Raw genomic sequence first — 17,593 nt, forward strand, 5'->3', positions numbered from 1 at the left:
AAAACTTCCTAATTTTTCCACATTCCCACCACATACAGTATGCATAAATGATCCTCTCCCCTCTTTACACCTCCAAGTGTTGGTGCTGACCTTTAAAGCCCTAAACGGCCTCGGTCCTGTATACCTGAAGGAGAGTCTCCACCCCCATCGTTCAGCCCAGACACAGATCCAGCGCCGAGGGCCTTCTGGCGGTTCCCTCATTGCGAGAAGTAAGGTTACAGGGAACCAGACAGAGGGCCATCTCAGTAGTGGCGCCCACCCTGTGGAACACCCTCCCTTCAGATGTGAAGGAAATAAGTAACTATCCTATCTTTAAAAGACATCTGAAGGCAGCCCTGTTCAGGGAAGTTTTTCATATTTAACATTGTATTGTTTTAATACTTGATTGGGAGCCGCCCAGAGTGGGCGGGGTATAAATAACAAATTATTATTATTATTATTATTATATTATTACCTTGCATGTCCCCATCTAACACCCACTGCAACTTGGTTGCTGAGAAGTTGCTGTAGCCACCAACCTCCCCCCTGCACATGTCAAGGTGCTCTCTGAAGATCCCTCATCATTGTGGAATTTTCCATGTGCTCTATTTCTGCTGTACCAAGACTGCTCCATTCTGAGTCACTTCCCCGGACAGACATAGGAGAGGAAGGCGTTGACCTCATTCTGGACAATGACCTTGCCAGGATGGATGTTATCAGGCAGGTAGTGGCAGGAGGTCATGGCCCAGGCATCAACAATGGCCACTCTCATGCCTGCAAACATGGCACGAAGAATGTTGTCCAGCTGCAGGGAGAGCCAGTCACTGCCATAGACAGACTTGTATCCTGTGTTGGCTGACTTGATGACAATGGTGGTTTGGGGGCTGCGGGCCAGGAGCTGAGCCACAGCCTGCCGAATGCCATGCACTCGCCGCAGATATACATCCACGGGGAAGGTAGTGAAATGGGCCCCCAGCGTGAAAACTACCACCATGTCCAGGCCCCCACCAAGTGCATCCAGCTCATTGGCCAAGTAGTGCATGTCAGCCATCTTGAACTTCGCGGTGCGCAGCGGAATGCCGTGGGCACGCCACCTCAGCACAAGGCCCCGTGCTGGCTCCACAGCCAGCAGTGGGCCAGACTGATAGGTCACGTGAAGGTCTATCTGCTTGACTGCTACACAGAGAAAGAGAAAGACAGAGTGTGTGAGAGACTCAAGAATTAGAGTCCCAAATGGACAGCTCCACACTCCAGTCATCCATCAAAGGTTCTCATGTGCTCTGATCCATGATTTGCATACCCTTACACATGTGTAACAGTGAGGGAGTAGCTTCCCTCACTGTTCTCCTACCCCAAACATTCCTTCTTAGTTCTCTGCCAAAGCCAACCACCCCAGCCAACACAATTCTTACCACTTCCCACACCAACCACTGTTTCCTTCATTCTGGTTCTGAAGCTCAACCATACCTTTCTTATACATTTGTCCCCACACCAGGACACCTGTCCCCCAAAACAATGCCCTTTCCACATCCACATGTAAGACAGTGACTTACATGGAATGAAGGCCAGCAGGAATTCCCACCACTGGCGTAGTGTGGAGTCTCCAATCATATGGACTATCTTGCCTCGCAGGCAGCTGAGTGCCAAGTCAGAAGTAGGGAAGGTCCGGCTAGAACATCCCAAGGAAATCCACACATCCTTGTAGTAGAAACCTGAAGGGTTGGTGAGGGCAAGGCCTGGATGGCATGGAAGCGGTGGGGAGGTGGCTATAGGAACACAGACAAGGGATGGTCACAAGTGCCATTCTCAAGAATATAAACACAGAGCCAACTGACTTCCCACCCTCTATTTCCACTCACCAACAGTCAGCTGGTGGCTAGGCAGCACTTGGATGATGGGCACGCTCCCTGGAATAATCCGGTCTGTCGCAGCTCTGTGTGAACAGAGAGGAATGAAGAACAGGGCAACTTGAGCTGCATCACTGCTGAAGTGTGAGTTACTTCTTTGAAGTTCATCACTTCGAGGGAGACCAGGAGGTGTTATAGCACATCTGAGCAATCCTACAGTGGGTTGTGTTGCTTACTGGTCACACTAGCACACCTTCTACAGGCAATCTCTGAATCTGTGTTTAATTTGATTTAATTCAGTTCTGGTGCTATTGCTTCTCTCAATGTACTGGATTGAGGCCCAAAGTCCCCAGACAAATGTGATGTGGATTATGGTGGTGTTTAAGGACTTCTGTTGGGGCCAAGATTTGATTTTGGTGCTGCGTTATTTTTGCTCTTTTTGTAATTTCTTTGTATTCTGCTGTTAGACCCTATTATGCATTAGAAGAGGGTTGTTTAATGTCATGGAATATTATTCAATGAAATGGTTTCATGAACATCACTTACATTTGGTTACATTTTGCATGCGAATGATAGTGATGTATGTCTTCCTGGGAATGCTAGGAATTGTAGTTTAGCAACAGCTGGAATGCCAAAGGTTCCCTACATGGTGTGAAAGCTACTTCTAGAATAGGTACTTCCAGGAAGGCCCTAGAAAATATCCCATGGTTCCCATAGGAAATCCTGGAAATGCATCGCTATCACCACGCCATAAGCTTACCTTCCCCATTCCCAGCCATCTCCAAAGCACTCACCCACTAAGGAAGACTTTCTCTGCTGAGGTGAGCACATTTTTGTAGATCCCAGCAGAGTGGTACACAAGGTCATTGCAGGAGTGATGCTGGGGCCTGGCACAAAACCAGTGCTCCCCAGTGCCAGGATCCACGTACTGGCAGGTTGGGCCTGAGACTGGATGCACGTTGCATTCAGTCACTTCTTCTTTGCTCCCCTGGCCTGGGTCCACAAAGTAGCCCCAGAAGGCGACTGTGGAGGGATGGGAGTCACGGATGCGCCGAAGGAGGGCCACAGTCTCACTGGAGTGGATGAGACGCACAGACACCTGCGCCGCACCTGCCCACAGAAGCGGGAAAGTCAGTGTGTAGGTGCCATTATTGTGGTCCTCCACTGTCCCTGCCACACTCGCCTTCAGCTCTGGGGAATGCAATTTGGCCCTCAAGAAGTCTCCGCCGTAGTGCTTTGGCTGCCCACTCTGGTCCCGGGCCTCCAGCGACACCAGGAGCATGTTACCCACTGTGTAGTTGCTCTGGGACTGCAAGAGCCGGTAAGGGCTCTTCTCAGCACTGGTGGAGGAAGCAAAGGCTGCAGCATTCTCAGGTGGAGCAGGCCAATGGATCAGCTGGAGCAGCGCCTGCAGTTCTGGAGACTCTGTTAAAGGAGTTGGGCCTGGCTTGGCACCCACAGGGGATGGAGGCACAAGTTTGTCTCTGAAGTGGTCAAAGGATAGGAATCGGTAGATCATCTGGGAAGTCAGAATAAAAAAAAAAGAAATGGGGTGAGGCTTGGGGGGGGATACAAGGACTATGGCCACATCTGCGCCTGTGGGAGCCAACTCTGCGGGGCCGAGGTCCCTTCAGCCCCACCCCAATAAAATATTTGAGAGAGCCATTACCATTCAAATAGTGTGTGTGACACATCTTGTGATCAATTATTTTTTGTGGGGCTTACTTGGCCCCCATTCCAATATTTTATTCTGCCCGGCACCCTGTCTACGCCATATATTTAAAGCATACCCAAAAAAGAATATTGGGGGCTTTAGCAATAAGTCTACAACTCTTCCGCAGGTTAGGAGCATGGTAGTTATGCTGCTGGGAAAGCTCAATTTCTATAGGGGAAGGGACTTCAGAAGACCACACAGTCCAGCCACTTGCCCAAAGAAACGACCTCACACACCTCAGACCATAGGACTGGGCACCCACAAAGTCAGTCAAAAAGCCAGCAGGTGACAGTGCCGCAGCCTCTGAGAGAGAAGCAGTTCAGCTCCACCCTCTGCAGCCAGCGAGCAAGGCACCCTTTTCCAGAAGGTGGGGCTCAGACACAGAGGCACTAGCCCCTCCCCATGGAAAAGGGCACCTCACTGGCTGCAGATAGGAGGAGGAAGAAGAGTTGTTGCCGGACGTGCAGCGTCACATGCACACCCACAATCGAGAGGGCACCCCTGTCTCAAGCAGGATCTGAAGCCAGGAACAGTGTTGCAGGAATTTCCTTCATAAATTTTTGAACTGGGAAGTCCCCCTAAAGGTAAAGGTAAAGGTACCCCTGCCCGTACGGGCCAGTCTTGACAGACTCTGGGGTTGTGCGCCCATCTCACTTAAGAGGCCAGGGGCCAGCGCTGTCCGGAGACACTTCCGGGTCACGTGGCCAGCGTGACATCGCTGCTCTGGCGAGCCAGAGCCGCACACGGAAACGCCGTTTACCTTCCCGCTGGTAAGCGGTCCCTATTTATCTACTTGCACCCGGAGGTGCTTTCGAACTGCTAGGTTGGCAGGCGCTGGGACTGAGCAGCGGGAGCGCACCCCGCCGCAGGGATTCGAACCGCCGACCTTTCGATCGGAAAGTCCTAGGCGCTGAGGCTTTAACCCACAGCGCCACCTGCGTCCCCATAGGAAACACTTTCTGATGCAAATTACCCAAATTGGCACACAGTAGGGGGGAAGTCCCCCTACTGTGTGCCAATTTGGGTAATTTGCATCAGAAAGTGTTTCACTTTCACAGGCAGGGGTGGGGGTGGAAATCTAATGCCTTGGAGAGTCGTCTAATTTAGCATGTTTCTGTTCTAAGTAGTAAAGAAAACTAAAAAGTCTGAATTTGCCAAGCATGCCTAATACTGTACTGTATTACTTAAATACAATATCATAGTAATATCATAGGCCTCCACTCATAGTTACTAATGAAAGTATGAAATGGGGACAGGGATGACCAAATATCAAAGCATTAGAATAGTTTTAGCATGGGAAAAGATCCACTTCATATTTCTAGATAGGACACCCTTCTGTGTGGTGACAATTTGCCAGCAAAACATTTGCCACAGCCACCAGCATGAATGTGTAATAGAGAGTCCCTGGAGAGGTTGTGGTTGTGGGGCTGGATGGGATTCCTGCTTTCTTTGGGAAAACCTTTATGATTTTGTTTGTGGTTTTTATATTGTAATTTTGTTTTGTGAACTGCCCTGAGATCTATGGATGAGGGACGGTATACAAATTTTAATGATGATGATGATAAGTTATCTACAAGTCATAGAGGGTGTTTTTCTAAGTTCCAAAGCAGTGAAAAGGAATGGAGAGTCCCTCATGCGATAGCCCAGTTGATAAAGCATGAGTCTCTTAAGGTCAGGGCTGTGTGTCTGAGCCCCAGATTGGATGCAAGATTCCTGCACTGCAGGGGTTGGGGTTGCATTATCCTTGTTGTTCCTCCCAACTCTACAATTCTATGGTTCTATGTTCCCGGCTCTTGTTGAGACTTTCAAGAAGGGACCCCAATTGCACATATGACCCACACCAGAAGGCAAGAAATGGCTAATGGACAATGAGGGGCAGGCCCCACAACTATAGCGCCCAACTATTGGCTCACCCTGTTGGAGCACTGAAAACATCTCAGCCCTACCATTGCTCTTCACCTACATGCCTTTCACTCACATGTCTAAATCCCATTTCTCCTTCACACACGCACTTCGTAGGGGAGAATGGGCACAGGAAAAATACTGTGATCGGTCACAAGCACGGAATGCACAAAAATAACCCCCCTGAAAGAACAGTTCCTCTCAAAATTTATCTAAAATTCTGAACTCTCACATTCAATTTCTTTCTTTCGTTTTTACAAAAGAAAATATTTGGAGAACACTTTACTCACCGAGGTAGATTGATAACTGACCCTTTGAACTCACCCCTGCTGTGAATATTAGTCCAAGACAGAAAAGTGGAGCTGGTCTAAGACCACAAGGAGCCATCACCATCCGTCCCACCTGCCTTTTCTTTCTCCTTCCTATATTACTTTCCCTGTCGACCGAGATAAGAAAATACGCATTTTATGAGCAAAATTGCATTCTCACCTTGAAAGTGAACACACCAATGAGGCAAAATATACAAGAGCAGGACAGCAGAGGAAGTCAGTGGATTATGTCTCATAGAAGCACAGCTATTGAAGCTCTGCTGGCCCATGAAGTGAATCTGTTGCAGCAAGGCTACTCACAGGGCTCGTAAGGACTCAGAATCTCTCCTTCCTGCCCAAAGAGTCGTGAAGTAGGGAAGATGGGGTCAGTTCCAGAGACTTTGCTGCCTGAGGTGAACAAGAAAATGTGCCCACCCAACTGGGGCCAGGAATTGTGGTTTGTTAAGAGAGCTGGGTTACAGGATGGATAGGGAGTAGTCTCAGGGGCCAAATAGGCCCTTCCAGCCTATCTATCATGGCTCAGGCTGTGGGAAATTGCAGCCACACATGAGTTCTAGTTAGTGAATTAAGGGGTTAAGACAATAGAACTAGATTCCTAGACTCAGCTAGGTCACGCCCACTCTTCTCTGATGAGGGAGGAAGTGAAGCTGTTTCTTTTTTAAAAATAATATTTATTAAGGGTTTAAAAACTACAGAAAAAAAGAAGAATGAAAAAATGAAAAATAGGGGGTTTGGATTAGATGACCCTCATGGTCCCTTCCAACTCTACAATTTTATTATCTTATTATCAACTTCTTCCTTATACAGCATGGCCATTTTAATTATCTTTAACATGGTACATCTTTATCTTAAAACTTGATACTAAAATTTGGACCATATCAAAATCCTTTTAAAGACTATTCAAGGTTAGAATCATTCTGCCCAATCTTCCTCATCAATCAAGACTACAAAATGTTTACCTTTATATTTGTCAATCGAATCAAACACTTCCTCCATAAATTAGTTGCCCTCAAACTGATGTTGTTTCCTACAGAAATATCATAGATCCAATTATAATATCATTAAGTGTTATAGAATTCTGTAGGGGTTCAGCATCCTCTCTTACAATCATAAGTATTTTGAAGGCCTTTGACTGTTTGGAGTGGGATTACTTGTTGGTACTATTGAAAATGCTGCAATTTTGCCCTAAATTTGGAATAAAAAAAATTCAGAAGCTAGGGATATGATCAGGATCAATAATTTAGAGTTAACATCTGTGTTTGGTTGGGAATAAAACAAGGCTGCCCTTTGTCCACTTTTATTTTGGTGTTAGAAACTTTAGCAATTTGAGAGGCTCCAGATATTATTGGAGTAGAAATAAAGAAGCAACTGTATAGGCTCTCACTAAATGCAGATTACATGCTAATCATGACACCTGAGCCAATGATAACCTGAAGGGGCAGAGTCTATGAGCTTTATAGCTTTGGTCTAGTCTTGGGCTCACAGCTTAATTTTTACAAATCCAAAGCCATATCTCTTAAAGTGGTATAAGAGTATTTTAAATGCATGGTGTAGATGTGATCTATATCTCTCATGACCTAGCGCTTCTCCATATGTGTTTTACAGCCGATAAAAAAGCCTCAGTTGGATGTGCTGGTCACACAGATGGCTGCACCTGGGAGAGACCCCAGTCCCAAGATTTGCTTTGAGTTGTTTTGCCTCTTCCCTCTTTATGCAGGTTGCAAACCTGGATGGAAGATACTGGCAGATTCTCTGTAGCCTGTTGGTGCTGTATTTGCTGGGTTGGCTATGTGGATGCTTTTGCAATGAGATGCAATGCCCACTGCATGGTGGGCTGAGAAGGAAGATAAAGCTATAATTGATATTACTTGCTTTCCGTTTGATGGTGATTTATATCCACCCACAGAGCGGCCTTTTTAAAATAGCAGTGGCAGCTAAAACAACAGCAGATAAAAGTTCTGAATAGTGCAGCAGGTTATTTGTACAGGTCTAATAACATTTTACTCTGAATTTTATTTTATAACCTCCAGGCTTTATAAGTCAGGCTTTGTGGTGTGTTCTAAAGCCCAATGGCAAAGCCCAATAAAAATGATTAGAGTAAAAATTAAATTGTTCAGAACTGACAGATTGAAGGTGCAGATTAAGGAGGATCAGGGCCTCACACCCACACCCATGCCAACCTATTATTCTGGCTTCCATCCAAGCAACTCCAGCAGCCTCAGGGAGGTTCAAACAAATGCTACTGAAGAGTGGCAAATGGTTTAGGTATTTGTTTAGGGCATGATGTATGTGGAATGGCAGTCAAATAAAAATCATCTGATCAACTGGGTGTAACACAGGGGGAAAAAGAATAGAGCTGGGCTGCTGGTCAAGAAGGTTGTGCAGATAGCTCCACAATTATTTTCTCCCAGGTTTTGTGGGCTATTAAAACCAAAATCAGGGACACAGGTGGCACTGTAGTCTAAACCACAGAGACTATGGCTTGCCGATCAGAAGGTCGGCAGCTCAAATCCCCGCGACGGGGTGAGCTCCCGTTGCTCGGTTCCTGCTCCTGCCAACCTAGGAGTTCGAAAGCACGTCAAGTGCAAGTAGATAAATAGGTACCGCTCCGGCGGGAAGGTAAACGGCGTTTCCGTGCGCTGCTCTGGTTCGCCAGAAGTGGCTTAGTCATGCTGGCCACATGACCCGGAAGCTGTCTGCGGACAAACACCAGCTCCCTTGGCCTATAGAGCGAGATGAGCTCCCCAACCCCAGAGTCGTCCATGACTGGACCTAATGGTCAGGGGTACCTTTACCTTTTTAAACCAGAATCGGTCTGGATGAGGAAGGGCTGAGTCCAGACTTCAGAGGGCCCCCAGCATTGTGCCACCCATCACCCATCAACACACGTACACCCAATGCACCTTCGCCTGTGAGAAAAAAATCAGCCTGGAGAGGATAATCTGAGCTGGGGGGAAATGAGTGGAGAGCAAAGATTTAAGCAGCCTACCTCACCTCACCTCACCCCACCACGCCTCCCTTTGTTCTTAATTGCATCTTATCTAAGTCATTTGGGTTTAGCAAGCTTGGGGAAGGAAGGTTTACAGAACACCTCACTTTGCTGATTCATTGTGCAAAACCCACAAGGCAATAGAAAAGGAGGCTCCCAGCCACAGCCTCGCCAAAGAGAGAGCAATGAGGCTGAAGAATTGTAAATAGACAGGTAAAGCCAAGGCTTCCACACCCTGCTCTTGGGGGAGTTGGACTCATGAATCTTCAAAGGTATTGCAGGGGGACTATGCTGAGGCAGCTATGAAATAAGTTCTCCTTTACATCCAGCTCTCAGGAGTCCCTGAAAGTATCCCCCCACTTTTTGAGGCATGGGACAAGCAGAATTGTGGACAAACCCTTTGAAAAGAAAGAAGCGCCACAGGCAGTAATAATTCATGAGGAATGGCATCCTCTGAGAAGAAGCTAGCAAGAGCCAGCAGGAAGGGAAGGGAAGGTCCAGCTCCAGACAGGGGCGAGGAGGCAGAAGAGAAGCAAGTCTTGTAGCTCTCTGGTCCCGGGGAAGATTAGCAAAAACATACACACACACAACCCGCATAAGTGTTAGATGTGCCATTAAGTAGTATGTGTATCTGTTGCAGGTCATTTTCCCATGGCAATTTTGTCCCAAGAAAACAACAGTTTTAAGGATGCAGGGGTTTGCTTTCCATTTTTGTCCCCCTTGGCAACAAGGTCTGCAAGTCTTCAACAAGTTAGACATGAGAGGAGAGGAAGTAGAGAGAGATTGGGGGTGAGGAGCAGGGGAAAGAGAAGGGAAAGAGCAACAAGATTCAAAATCAGACAAGAATTCTGCAGCAAGCACATTGGCCCCAAAGGAATTGGATGAAGAAATTTCTGCCTCCTTTGGGAGACCCTAAAAGCCCCAGTCGAAGGACTACCAGGGAGAGGTGAGCATGTGGATTAAACAAAAATTGCAATTTCCCTTCTGCCCCTTATAAGTCAAGCCTTTAGTGAATTTATGTTTATTTCCTGGTAAAGGGAGCCACTCAAACAACCAGGAATTAACTCTTCAAAAGCAAAAGATTCCCCCACCTGTTCTCTGAGAAAGGGCTGTAATGCTGCTGAAAAAGCTGGATTTCTACAGGGGAAGGGAACTCAGAAAACCATTCATCTCAACCACTTGCCCAAGGAAAGGACACCCCCACCCCCACCCCAGATCTGAATCCAGGGCCAGTGGGCAGGAAATTTCTCCAGAAATTATTGAATTGGGAAAGCTCCCTATGCCAATTTGAGTAATTTGCATCAGAATGTGTATCACTTTCATGAGGGGTATGTGTGTGTAGATCTAATGCATTGAGAGAATTATCCAATTTAGCATGTTTATTTTACTGCTATGTAGAAAAAAAGCTAAAAATCTGAATCTGCCAAGCATACTGAGTAGCTTTGTCATTCATGTAGGTGCTTTTCTAAGATCCAAGACACTCAACAGGGATGAAGAGTCCTCTCTGGCTCCTGTTCAGACTTTCAAGAAGGGTCCCCGGTTGCACATCTAGCCCACACATCAGAAGGCATGATATGTCTCAGGGAAGCCTATGGCAAATGGACAGTGAAGGGCAGGCTCCAGAACTGTAGCACCCTCAGCTCACTGTAACTGTAACTCTCAGCTCACATTGTGGAATGACTGTAAGCATCCCAGCCCTACCATTACCCTTACACCCCTTCTCATGCACATGTCTAATAATAAACCCCATTTGCCCCTAACACACATACTTCCTAGGGAAGACTGGGCATAGGTAAAATATTGTGATTAGCAGCAGGCATGTAACTGCACAAAAAGAACCCTCCTGAAAGAACCCAACATTTCCCTTCAAAATTTATTATAAATTATAAAATATCAGTTCTTTCTTTCTTTTTTCAAAGAGGCTCAATAGAGAGCACATGAATTCATTGAGGCAGATTTATAACTGACTTCCTGGACTCACCCTTGCTGTGAATATTAGTCCAAGACAGAGAAGAGGAGCTGGTCTGAGACCCCAAGAAGCCTTTGGCATCTGTCTCATCTGTCTTTGCTTCCTTCCTCTTGTATGGCAGGTACTTCAAGCCAACACATCTGTGAGGCAAAACACACAAGAGCAGGGCAGGGGAGGAAGTCAGTGAACTAAGCCTCCTGGAGGCACAGCTACTAAGGCTCATCTGGGACATTAAGTGAATCTGCTGCAGCCAGGCTACTCACAGGGCTCATAACATGGGCGTAGCCAGGATTTTTGTTGGCGGGGCAGGCTTTTGCTAGGAGGGCCAGAACCTCAGATTTGTATTGATTTATATTGATTGGGGGGGCAGCTGCCCCCCTTGGCTATGCCCATGGCTTATATGGACTGAGAATCTCCCCTTCATGCCAAAACAAGGGGACAGGGTCAGCCCAAGACACTTTGCTGCCTGAGGTGAACCACAAAATGCCCGGCCAGGAATTGCCATTTGTTAAAGGGGGTGGTTTAGAGCAGTGTTTCTCAACCTTTTTCCATGGCCCCCTTCTGACCCACCCCCCATCCTACCAGTAGAAAGGTAGCTATTTAAATGTTTTGTTTGTAAACATAACATGTTTTATTTATAACTGTTATAATTCATACAAAATACAATTACATAACAATTTATACTTTAAGTATTTCTTGGTCAATGTGACCCTTGTGCTTGATGACCAGAAACAAGCTTTTTAAAATACAGTGGTACCTCAGTTAAGTACTTAATTTGTTCCAGAGGTCCATTCTTAACCTGAAACTGTTCTTAACCTGAAGCACAACTTTAGCTAATGGGACCTCCTGCCGCTGCTGTGCCACCGCACGATTTCTGTTCTCATCCTGAAGCACTTTTTCTGGGTTAGCGGAGTCTGTAACCCGAAGCGTATGTAACCTGAAGCGTATGTAACCCGAGGTATCACTGTATCGGGTTCTTTTGCTGTCCATTGTGTTAACACGATTCCGCATCAGGCTGTGTAACTCTTGCATGCAGCAACATACCTCCTTTCGGAGTAATGCTTGCAGAAAGAAACAGCACCCTCACAGTAATGCTGCTGCAGCCACGCACCTTGGCTGTGACATACGAGATGCAGACATCTTGGTGCGTGCAGCGGTGGGGTGCGGAAATTGGAGGGAGAAGCGGAAGCGACATTGCCGCAGAGTGTGCATGGCAATCCATCCACTGGGAAGCTTGGTCATTTCTCTGTTTTCTATTTTCTTCACTTTTCTGTTTTCTCTTCTCAGCCACTTCTCTGTTTTCTTCACTTCTCACTTCCTTCTGTGGTCCCTAGTCTTGTGCTGTGACCCCCCATTTATGCAATTTTCACCTGTGGCCCCTCCTTGGAATATCCTGGGGGGTGGGCAGGGGACCATATGGTCCCCGGTTGGGAAACAATGGGTTAAAGCACTGATAGGAAATATCAGTCTCAGGGACCACATGCAGCCCTTCCAGCCTGTTGGGACTCAGGCCACCCCTCTCCAGTTCTGCTTTGATGGACTGAAATGTTTATTTGGATGAAGAGAATGTACTGTGGTGGTGAGAGAGTGCTCACCTCACCCCCCTTCCCTGCCCCCACAAAACATGCCACCTCTTTCAATTCAACAGTCTGTTCCCTCTCTTGTCTCTGCACCATGGCTTACTTTTTGGAGACAGAAGCTGCTTTTTTTGCAAAGCTGGGAGCCTGCCTGTCAGGAGGCAGCTATTACTAGTCTCCAGTAGTACTGTATTCTCGTAATGTACATTCTAAATGGTTTTTGTTCCAAGTTTATTGTTACAATCCACCATGGCAAAGTGAACAAATTAAGTATGAGCTCAAAAGCAAAATAATGAACAAATAATATTTATTATTTCAATTCCATTTTCTATGTAAAACACTCAATACACAAATACAACATTAGAATCACGGCCACATTAAAAAAAATAAAAGCTAGATAATCAAATGCTTTTGTGTTCAACAGAAGGCACTTTCAAATTGTAGGCAAATGATTTACATTTCACACTCTGAGATACTTTTCTTTGGTGTATGTGTGCTTGAATGCTGTGCCTGTACGTGCCTGTATGTGTACACACATATACCCTGTAGTGCTGACACAACAAAATTTAGCACACTTCATCTGTAGTGAGCAATTACTGCATGTTATGGATGCAAACCTGAAATCTCCCCTACATTCATGTTCCCTAGTCAATACTAACAAAGTCAGGTGAGTAGCCACCAGGGCTTTCCTTTTACATTCAAACACAGTGCTTATTGGAGGGTGGAAGAACAAATCTCTGGAGCAGTTTAGCAGTTTCAGGCTGCAGTCCTATAGCCCTCTAACCTGGAGGAAAGTCCAACTGAACTTGACCGGACATGCTTCTGATTACACATAGAAACAATTGAGGCATACCTAGGTTATCTTGAACTCTTGGCAAGGAGCTGTATCAGTGCATCCAAAGCCAGGAGAGACCATGGACCGGAAACTCAAAAAACTTATTTTCACCTCCTTTAGCACTCTACCAGAAGTGGCCTGTGAAGTGTGAAGATAGAAGGGTGGGCTCCTAGGTATTCTGTACTGTTGGCAGGGGTCAACCTAAGCATCTCCTAAGTATGCCCTTGGGTGTGTGTGATTTCTCTGTTTTGCCAGAGTTGACTTCCTGTCACTGCCCCCATTCAGTGCTCACTGCAGCTGCCCCCCCCCACTGGAGAAGCTGCTCTAGCCACCCACTTGCACATGCTAAGGTGGCTGCCTACCAGCAATGACAGCATTGTAAGGGACCAGGCAGACAAGTGGCCACTGAGCTCCCTGGACAATTACAGCACCACAGTCTGCTAAGCATGTTTGCAAGTGTGAGGGGGAGGCTGGCAGTTTCCCCACACCCTTGTGCTCATGCATTGGCAGGCTTACCTGGTGGTGATTCATTACAGAGCTGGTGCTGCTCCCACTAGGGAAACCAGCTTGCAAGGGGGAGGCTGTCCAAACCCTTTGTGTAACTGAGCTTCCCTGGCAGAGGCAGCTGTTGGGCTCTCCAGTCCATTACAGTGCTGCTGCCCCCAGCAGCGAAGCATATGCCCACGCTGCCCAGGGCGGGTGCACTCCCGAGGGGGGAGGGGTACAGAGGGTGCCCTCCCAGGCATGGGATAGCTGCTCAGGTGCACAGAGCAGCATGCGCGCCCTTCTGCCAGTTGCGGAGCGAGCCGTCGATGGTGGACATTTGGTGCACCTCGACTCCCAAGCCTCCCCCAGCTGTCAAAATGAAGGGGGAAGGGGGGGAATGTCCCCAGCAAAGCGGTGCAGCTCCCTCCCTTCCCCAACGTTCTGGGGTAGGCTTGGGAGTCGTGGTCGGGCGGCGCACCAAATGTCACCCCCCTCAGCGAAGACACGTAGGATGCCCCCCCACCACCACACACCCTTCCACCACCCCTGGCTGCCACACAGGCCTCCTCACATAAGAACACAGTTTGGGCTGAGCCTCCTTCCCATCAACAGTGAAGGTTTCAAGTGCAAATGTGGTCCAGTGGAGGGACACTGCTGTCCAGGGACACCCAGCCCCGTAGATTCATCTCAGAGAATGATGGACCTATTTCATCTCACCTTAAGCAGCAGCCCTTTTTCTGAAGGAAGAAGCCCCAAATGATCACATCCTATTATTCTGTGCTGTAAAATTCCCACCCACCCAAAACAGGTATCGGCAAGTTCTTCCATAAGAAAGCCATCATCTTCCTCTATATCTTCTGAGAGACAGAAAGGTCTGTGGGATTTGAAGAATGACAAAAGGGTGTCCCACCCTCATTGGAAATTCTCTGGAGATCCCCTCTTCCCCTTCCTTCCATGTGCTCTGCAGAAATAGAGTGCCAAGTCTGCTCCATTCTGAGTCACTTTCCCGGGCAGACATAGGAGAGGAAGGAGTTGACCTCATTCTGCACAACAACCTTGCCAGGATGAATATTTTCAGGCAGGTAGTGGCAGGAGGTCATGGCCCAGGCATCAACAATGGCCACTCTCATGCCTGCAAACATGGCACGAAGGATGTTGTCCAGCTGCAGGGAGAGCCAGTCACTGCCATAGACAGTGTATCCTGTGTTGGCTGACTTGATGACAATGGTGGTCTGGGGGCTGCGGGCCAGGAGCTGAGCCACAGCCTGCCGAATGCTGTGCACCCGCCGCACATATACATGCACGGGGAAGGTGATGAAATGGACCCCCAGCGTGAAGACCACCACCATATCAGGGCCCCCACCAAGTGCATTCAGTTCATTGGCCAAGTAGTGTATGTCAGCCATCTTGGACTTCCCAGTGCGCAGTGGAACGCCATGGGAACGCCACCTCAGCACAAGGCCCTGTGCTGGCTCCACAGCCAGCAGCGGGCCAGACTTATAGGTCACATGAAGGTCTATGTGCTTGACTGCTATACAGAGAAAGAGAAAGAAAGAGTGTGTGAGAGACTCAAGAGTCAAAGTCCCAAATGGACAACTCTACACTCCAGTTATCCATCAAAGGTTCCCATCCTAGCCCATCCATTCCTTCTTAGTTCTCTGCCAAAGCCAACCACCCCAGCCAACACAATTCTTACCACTATTTCTCCTGTACAAAGACTACTCCATTATGAGTCACTTCCCTGGACAGACATAGGAGAGGAAGGCATTGACCTCATTCTGGACAATGACCTTGCCAGGATGGATGTTTTCAGGCAGGTAGTGGCAGGAGGTCATGGCCCAGGCATCCACAATGGCCACTCTCATGCCTGCAAACATGGCACAAAGGATGTTGTCCAGCTGCAGGGAGAGTCAGTCACTGCCATAGATAGACTTGTATCCTGTATTGGCTGACTTGATGACAACGGTGGTCTGGGGGCTGCGGGCCAGGAGCTGAGCCACAGCCTGCCGAATGCCATGCACCCGCCGCAGATATACATCCACGGGGAAGGTAGTGAAATGGGCCCCCAGCGTGAAAACTACCACCATGTCCGGGCCCCCACCAAGTGCATCCAGCTCATTGGCCAAGTAGTGCATGTCAGCCATCTTGGACTTTGCGGTGCACAGCGGAATGCCGTGGGCACGCCACCTCAGCACAAGGCCCTGTGCTGGCTCCATGGCCAGCAGTGGGCCAGACTGATAGGTCACATGAAGGTCTATGCGCTTGACTGCTACACAGAGAAAGAGAAAGACAGAGTGTGTGTGAGACTCAAGAGTTAGAGTCCCAAATGGACAGCTCCACACTCCAGTCATCCATCAAAGGTTCTCATGTGCTCTGATCCATGATTTGCATACCCTTACACATGTGTAACAGTGAGGGAGTAGCTTCCCTCACTGTTCTCCTAGCCCAAACATTCCTTCTTAGTTCTCTGCCAAAGCCAACCACCCCAGCCAACACAATTCTTACCACTTCCCACACCAACCTCTGTTTCCTTCATTCTGGTTCTGAAACTCAACCGTATCTTTCTTATACATTTATCCCCACACCAGGACACCTGTCCCCCAAAACAATGCCCTTTCCACATCCACATGTAAGACAGTGACTTACATGGAATGAAGGCCAGCAGGAATTCCCACCACTGGCGTAGTGTGGAGTCTCCAATCATATGGACTATCTTGCCTCGCAAGCAGCCGAGTGCCAAGTCAGGATTAGGGAAGGTCCGGCTAGAACATCCCAAGGAAACCCACACATCCTTGTAGTAGAAACCTGAAGGGTTGGTGAGGGCAAGGCCTGGATGGCATGGAAGCGGTGGGGAGGTGGCTACAGGAACACAGGCAAGGGATGGTCACAAGTGCCATTCTCAAGAATATAAACACAGAGCCAACTGACTTCCCACCCTCTATTTCCACTCACCAACAGTCAGCTGGTGGCTAGGCAGCACTTGGATGATGGGCACGCTCCCTGGAATAATCTGGTCTGCCGCAGCTCTGTGTGAACAGAGAGGAATGAAGAACAGGGCAACTTGAGCTGCATCACTGCTAAAGTGTGAGTTTCTTCTTTGAAGCTCATCACGTTGTTAAAGACCAAGGGGTGTTGTAGCTATAGCATGTCTGAGGAATCCTTTGCTGAGTTCTGTTGCTTACTGGTCACATTGGCTCACCTTCTACAGGCAATCTCTCAATCTGTGTTTAATTTAATTTGATTTTCATATTAATGGATAAAGTGTATGTCCAAAGTCCAGAGGACAATGTTACCACAGATGTGGAGGGGGTAGTGTTTATACGTTTCTGTTGGGGCCAAGATTTCATTTTGGTGCTGCATTATTTTTGCTGTTTTTGTGATTTGCAATTGTGATTTTTGCAATTATTATTTTTTTGAAATGTGCTCATGAACATTACTAACATTTTGTTATCTGATCACATGCTCCTATTGCTGACATTTTTGCTTTCATTTAACCCTCCAGGCCAGGCATAGGAAAACTCCGGCCCTCCAGATGTTTGGAACTACAATTCCCATCATCCCTGACCACTGGTCCTGTTAGGTAGGGATTATGGGAATTGTAGTCCCAAACATCTGGAGGGCCAGAGTTTGCCTATGCCTGCTTCAGACCTTAGGCATTACAATAAACTATCCTCCATGCCCTGTGAAAGACGGAATGGCATTTCTCCACAATGTGCCTTTCTTCTGGCTCATCCAAATTTAAGTTTCAAAGACCTCTCATATTGCACAACTGAATAAACTGAACAAAGGTATTTATCTTCACATACCCAGTTATGTTCTGTACAGGAATTAAGCACACAGGAAAGTATAGGAAATAAAAACACACACACTACGTTCTTCTGCTCCAATGAATGGCAGCCCCTTCTTAGGAAAGGACATAATTTTTGATGGTATGAAATAACCTTGAAGATGGGAAAGGTAGGGTGT

General features: G+C 47.5%; 2 protein-coding genes across 3 annotated transcripts in view; both read right to left on the minus strand.

Moving 5' to 3' along the window:
- Positions 1-458: 458 nt before the first annotated feature.
- Positions 459-14,420, minus strand: LOC309374464 (NXPE family member 3-like). Of its 2 annotated transcripts, XM_081919393.1 has the most exons (7): positions 14,345-14,420; positions 10,742-10,869; positions 5,767-5,878; positions 2,621-3,345; positions 1,839-1,912; positions 1,533-1,745; positions 459-1,155 (listed from the first exon to the last, which is right to left on the minus strand). In XM_081919393.1, exons 3-7 carry the CDS (start codon positions 5,833-5,835, stop codon positions 620-622), a joined length of 1,617 nt encoding a protein of 538 aa, XP_081775519.1. In that variant the 5' UTR covers positions 5,836-5,878; positions 10,742-10,869; positions 14,345-14,420; the 3' UTR covers positions 459-619. The 2 variants fall into 2 exon arrangements, with proteins under 2 accessions (XP_081775519.1, XP_081775518.1); XM_081919392.1 differs by lacking the exons at positions 5,767-5,878; positions 14,345-14,420 and having other exon boundaries at positions 10,742-11,263.
- A 205-nt stretch (positions 14,421-14,625) lies between these two features.
- The window catches only part of LOC309374465 (NXPE family member 3-like), a gene marked incomplete at its 3' end in the record, with an annotated part of 48,738 nt that continues 45,770 nt past the window's right edge, over positions 14,626-17,593 (minus strand). The window contains exons 4-6 of the mRNA XM_081919394.1: positions 16,580-16,653; positions 16,274-16,486; positions 14,626-15,158 (exon numbers count right to left, since the gene is read on the minus strand). Of these exons, the coding sequence (XP_081775520.1) occupies positions 14,626-15,158; positions 16,274-16,486; positions 16,580-16,653 (820 nt within the window). The remainder of the gene's footprint in view (positions 15,159-16,273; positions 16,487-16,579; positions 16,654-17,593) is intronic.

Source organism: Podarcis melisellensis (genome assembly GCF_964234715.1).
Source record: "Podarcis melisellensis genome assembly, chromosome: 7".
Classification (NCBI taxonomy): Eukaryota; Metazoa; Chordata; class Lepidosauria; order Squamata; family Lacertidae; genus Podarcis; species Podarcis melisellensis.